Source organism: Harmonia axyridis, chromosome 5, assembly GCF_914767665.1.
Source record: "Harmonia axyridis chromosome 5, icHarAxyr1.1, whole genome shotgun sequence".
In the NCBI taxonomy this organism is placed as follows: Eukaryota; Metazoa; Arthropoda; class Insecta; order Coleoptera; family Coccinellidae; genus Harmonia; species Harmonia axyridis.
This window is the reverse complement of record NC_059505.1, coordinates 29,600,968-29,606,825: the sequence shown is the minus strand read 5'-3', so window position 1 is coordinate 29,606,825 and position 5,858 is coordinate 29,600,968. Positions and strand designations below refer to the sequence as shown.

The 5,858-nt window shown below is 29.9% G+C and overlaps 1 protein-coding gene across 2 annotated transcripts; it reads right to left on the bottom strand.

The window, feature by feature from the left end:
• Window positions 1–4,003: 4,003 nt before the first annotated feature.
• On the bottom strand, window positions 4,004–5,161 carry LOC123681030. Of its 2 annotated transcripts, none has more exons than XM_045619195.1 (3): window positions 4,788–5,161; window positions 4,403–4,708; window positions 4,004–4,350 (listed from the first exon to the last, which is right to left on the bottom strand). In XM_045619195.1, the coding sequence occupies exons 1-3, from the start codon at window positions 4,795–4,797 to the stop codon at window positions 4,208–4,210; spliced, it is 459 nt and encodes a 152-aa protein (XP_045475151.1). In that variant the 5' UTR covers window positions 4,798–5,161; the 3' UTR covers window positions 4,004–4,207. The 2 variants fall into 2 exon arrangements, 1 of the variants encoding a protein (XP_045475151.1); XR_006747587.1 differs by having other exon boundaries at window positions 4,268–4,350; window positions 4,403–4,733; window positions 4,788–5,157.
• Between the last annotated feature and the right edge of the window lie 697 nt (window positions 5,162–5,858).

Sequence of the window (5,858 nt, the reverse complement as noted above, 5' to 3'; positions counted from 1 at the left end):
GAAAAAGAAACTTTGCTCCAGTGCTACATTTTTTAGTTTCTTGTAGTTTTGTCGTACCTACTACCGATTTCGAAAAAAAATTCAAACAATTCTCTAGTATAACCTTCAGGAAAATTCAAATTATTACAAAGATCCAGTGAGTAAGCTGTGACGATTAAATTAATTATAAAAGTGAGAAGATGCGTTGGTACTTATATTTATCCAATATGTAGCGGAGATTTATTAAGATTCGATAAACTAGTAGGTATAATCATTACAAAAAACAAGAACTACGATAAGAAACTCCGGTATCTTGAAAATAAAGCGTTTGCAGGCACATGCTTATAGGATTTGAAATTGCCCATAGAATCTCTCACTTTCCTTTGAACTTCCAATTTATGGAGACCTGTATATTTAAATGTAGTTACCTAGTAAATGTAGTACCTAGTTAGTATACATAAATGCACTTACCTTGCAAATATTCCTCACGTCCACGTTTTCACGTAAATATAAAAAACAATTAATGTCTAAGAATAATATATATATATATATATATATATATATATATATATATATATATATATATATATATATATATATATATATATATATTATTATTGTATCAATACAATAGAACAAGTAACTATCACATATAATAGAAATCAAAGATTAATCTTTATAGAAATATTTCTCTTCTCTACCAGAGTAATGAAAAGTTCGTAAATGGAAATTTACACACTTGTCTTAGCGCGAATCCAAAATACGGTTTACAATGTTTATAGCGCCACCTAGAGAATGCGGGAAATTTAAATTGTCACTCGAAGAAGCAGTTCAAATTTCAATTGAATTTCATTTTTTCATTGGGTTTGAAAAAACTATATGTAATTATGAAACGTACTTGTGTAGATCTGATTAATACATATCATGAATATGCTATATTTATATAACATTTACGTAATATTAACAATGTAACATATATATTACGAATGTTACATATATGATACGTAACTATCTTACATACACGTATATAACTGATTAATATAGCCTTCATGAAACCTGAATATATATCATATATGTAACTTCAGTAATATAACAATGTTACGTATATGATACATGAACAATTCATATAATCTCGTGGATATATGAAATGTTATGTACCAGATACATTAGTTTTGAGATGTACCTCATTTCTTAGGGATGTTATGTAACGGTAAGGCGCATATAACAACATGGTTTGCTGCAAAGACTTACTCAATAAATAAACTTTACTTGTACAGTTTATTGTATATAAAGTTAATGGATTCAAACAAGCGAAGTTTCGATATTACCAGAAAATTTTCATCTATATTCTTGGCACCTTCAAAGAAAGCTGAAATTTAAGAATTTCAATTGATTGAGCTCCAAATTATTGTTAAATATGAGTTGAAAACCCAATACTCATAGATGGATTAAGCTTACATATTTTTTTATATAGTGATTTTAGTTCATTTGGTTTAACATTTTCCTCAATTAGCCACCTTCATAATGTTTCACTCGATGCAATTTTTGATATGGAATTGTTTGGTATTGAAATTAATTCTAGCTAGGTATATTAGATGCACAATAGATCTTTATGTCAAGGTGCATGCTTGATCGGATAATCTTTCGCTCCTCTAATCTAGGGATATTAGAAGTTTCGAAATAGTATATTATTTCATAAGGAGAAGCGTCATTTAAGATGGTGAGACTGTCTTAAAACCGTGAAAAGTCACTTCTACGAATTAAATATGTTATTTTTTTTTCTAACATTTTGAAATTAGGATCAGGAGATCCTTCTTTATATAAACGATCGTTATAATTGATTGATCAATGGAAAATTTGCCTGATTATGGTGGCCATGCTGAATTAATTTTGACAGACTTGAAGTAAAATAGTTGATAGTTATAATTGCTATTTACACTTTTTCGTCTGATGGATATAAAAGTAAGTAATCATTGACATAGCAACAATAGTAGTTTTTTTTTTCAAGATCTTGTTAGTCAAAATATGTTGTAATTGTATATTTGACAAAAAAATTCCCTCTGTGAATTTAAAGTAAAGAGATTAAAATTATTTAAGTGACAATATCTGTGAACTGGTAATATTCAATTTTTGTAGTTTAAAGAGAAATAAATTAAGAAACTCAATACAAACTATTATTTATTACTGTTTGTGTGAAATTTCATTTTTACTATGAAGGTTGCAAATAAATATTTCAATTCAACGGAATGTTTTATTTTGTTCACTATATGTGAAATTAAAGTTCAGATTCTGATGATTAACATGTATGTAACATTATACTGACTTTTGATTTATCAATGATGAATAATAATTTAATTTTAAATAATATATACCTATTTCAGTATAGAATGAGGTACCTAATTCTGTAACAATAATTGAAATGATATAAAAATATATATTTTCAATGCAGGAAATTCAAAATACTAGAAAGAAAAATAAGAAATCACTAACATATATTGAAATTATTAGTTATTGAACATTTGGGCACTTTGTTAATAAGCGAGTGAATACAAAAAATAACCTAATTAGTGCAAACATTTTTGAGAATTCAAAATGGAAATGCCACCAACCAGTGATAATGAGAATCTAGAAATTAATATATTTACATTTCGATTTTCTAAGGGTTTCAATTTTTGGTAGTTGAATTTGTTTTTGTTTTTCAAATAAAAAATAAGTTTTGCCACGTTCCTAGAGCTGTTAGTAGCCAGTAATCGCAGCATGTAGTAGTTCAAATTTTTTCAGAATTGCTAAAAAAAAATTGTTAGTCAGATTATTTATATTGAGAAAAACCTTAATTTTTAATGGAGTTATTGCAATTCTTGTATTCCACCTTCACCAAGCAAAAATCTCAGAAGCGCCAACTCCATACCTTCATTCAGGGTGAGTCTTTGACTTGTACATATATTTTAACCGAAGGTTCCTGAGGTCAAAAGAAATACTTTTTTCATTTACCATTTTTTCCGATTCGGCCCTGTTAAAAAGATATAGCCATTTTAAATTTTCAGAATGAGCTAATTCACCCCTGAAAACCGGAACACTGAAGTTTTCTCAAGCATAAGATATACCTTTTGAACCTTGGAAATAAGCTAATAAATTAGAAAAACCATCATAAACTCACGTTTAACATTCCATTTGTTGAACAAAGTAGTGTTTATAATAAAATAAATGAGTTATTCCAATTTCGTTGACGCTAAAGATCAAATATTCTTCTCTTGATTTCTATTTCATTTTCGATAATTATAACGAATTGAGCTCGCTACCACCCATATTAGCTCTGATACTCATATCCATTCATTCATTATATTTCATTTATATGATATCGTTGTTTACAAGCATTGCCATTTAACCTTGAAATCTCAAATAAATAATATTCATCTATGAAAGCTTATTCACTTTTACAACTTTATTTTCAAACTAAGTTGGCTAGTACTTCAATTCTAAAATCTGAGACATGACATCATAGTAAATATTCATTTCTGTGGTTTTTTTTCCACAACAGAACAGAGTTGCATTCAGCCAAAGTACCCAATTTTTTGAATTTCACAGATAATTTTTTTTTTTTAAGATCAAGTTATTCGAAAACGGCGCTTTGTACGAGAAAACATGAGGAATACTTTTATTTTTCAAATTAGCCAAATATTCTTCGATGAATGTTCAAATTACTCTTAAGAATTGGTTTCTTCGAATTTCTGGTATTTTTATGGGATATAATGTTCAAAATAAAGAAACAGAAGAATGTGTATGGAATCTTGTGTTCGGATAAGATGTATCACATCAAAAAAAAGCTATATTTCAAAAATCATTTCCTTCGATACAACCATTTACGAGATATAGCCGAAAATCACATTTTTTCAACGATTTTCAACAGCCTGTATCTTTTTAACCGGGCCGAATCGGAAAAAATGGTAAAGGAAAAAAGTGTTTCTTTTGACCTCAGGAATCTTGGGTTAAAATATATGTACAAGTCAAAGACTCACCCTGTATATTTAAAATGATTTACATCCAACATTTTGAAAGAAACTTGTTGCACTGAATGAGAGGTTCACGTTTTAATAAGTTCTCTTTTAGCAAAATCTATGTACATAACTGAAAACAACATTATACTGATCTGAATCCTCAAATAAAAAGGTCACAACAAGCTTTTTTTTTTCCTAAGAGGTGGGGACCTAGAATTAGAACTATGGTAAGATCATAGTTTCTTGCATTGGTATTGTTTCCATGTGTCCCATCTATGCATATAATTTTTTTGGAACCGTTTCAGCTTTCTTTCCATGTTGTCATTCATATATCCTAAAGCAAAATCTTCATCCTTCAATCTGACATAGGCTTCTCCTAATAAATTAACCAATTGAAATACATACACACTTTTATTTGAGTTACATACCTATTTGTTCAAATAGAAAAACATCATTTTTTCCTTCACTATTCCATTCCTTAACTTTTAATGCTTTTTCTACCATATCATCATCATGTCTTCTTTTATCGATGTTGAATTTTCTAATTATATAGGCAAGATCTCCTCTGGTAAGTGCATTAATCCTTTCCAATTTGTCATTTTCCACAGTTCTTCGGGGCAAATAGGACACTTCATATGAACTGTTGATTTTCTGTTTTCTGATTTTTTCGCTTCTACATGGTGAATATCTTTTAAATGACGATTTGTCACCCACACTCTGGAGAATTTCTTTTTGCAAATGTCACAGGTCAGATTATCGCTAAAATTTAATACTTTCAATATAACTATTTATTATTTAACAATGAATACTTACTTGACTTCATTCATGTTGAACGTTATTTCCGTACTAACAGGAATCAGGAATATCACAGAGCAATTAAAATTGCTAATATTTTAAAACACAGTTCAAATGAGTATTAACAGATAAACACAAAAAAATCACTGAAATCAATTTAGTCCACAACTAAGATGCATAGAATACCTGGTGTGTTTACTGATTCGATTTTGTTTCAGACTTTTTGAGAGACCCACCTGTTGCTTTGGTGGTCTGCTTCACCAGAGTGCTGTAAGGTGGCGTTCTTTAAAATTTTTCGAATTCCCTTATCTGCCTGGTACCGTTTATAAAGGAAATACTGATTTTAGACACTGCAAACATTCACAATAAATTACAATTCAGATCATATCGAATTTTCACTCAAATGAATGGAATATAATGACAGACCATAGAATATAAAATATTATTGTTCTATACTCAAAGTTCACGACAAGAGCGTAGAAATAGGGGGATACTGGGGTCAATTACACGGTGCTCCTGAATTGGAGATACAAATGAAAATGACAGATTTTCGGATCATTTTAAGAAAAAAAGTCCTATAACATGAGTCCCCAAACATTTTGTTTTGAGATACATGTGTTGAAGTTCAAGTTATTTTCTCGTATAACCTTCCCTTCACAAGAAAGATATTTAATATGAATTGGCCATAGATTCCAGTTTAAAGTTTTCACTATGTGATATGCTAATTTTGAATGCAAATCTACAGGGTGATATATTTTCTGGAAGGATGCCTGCTTCCTTCCTCCAAAACTATATGTTAAGTTTGATCAAGGTTCGTAGAACTGAGCGCCGCCATTGTCCAAAGATTCACCCCTGAAGTTAGTTATACATAATTCCGCGCACTTTATGAGTGCGCTGCACGCAGTCGTCCTCATAATGACGGCTGGCTATAATGATTATTTAACTATGTCCGTTTTATCTGTAGCACTTCTATGCTCTTAACCCTTTTCGATGGTTCGACAAAAAGGTCGAGGTGGGGTAAGAGATCGAATAGTGAGTTCAAGTCAGTTCAGTATATTCAACACACAGTCTAGTAAGTACAAGTCAAGT

Bases quoted from the DNA above. Each gene is read 5' to 3' on its own strand.
- LOC123681030 (XM_045619195.1), bottom strand. The intron at 4,351-4,402 runs GTATGTAACTCA...TTAATTTATTAG, and splicing joins TTTTCTATTTGAACAAATAG to GAGAAGCCTATGTCAGATTG.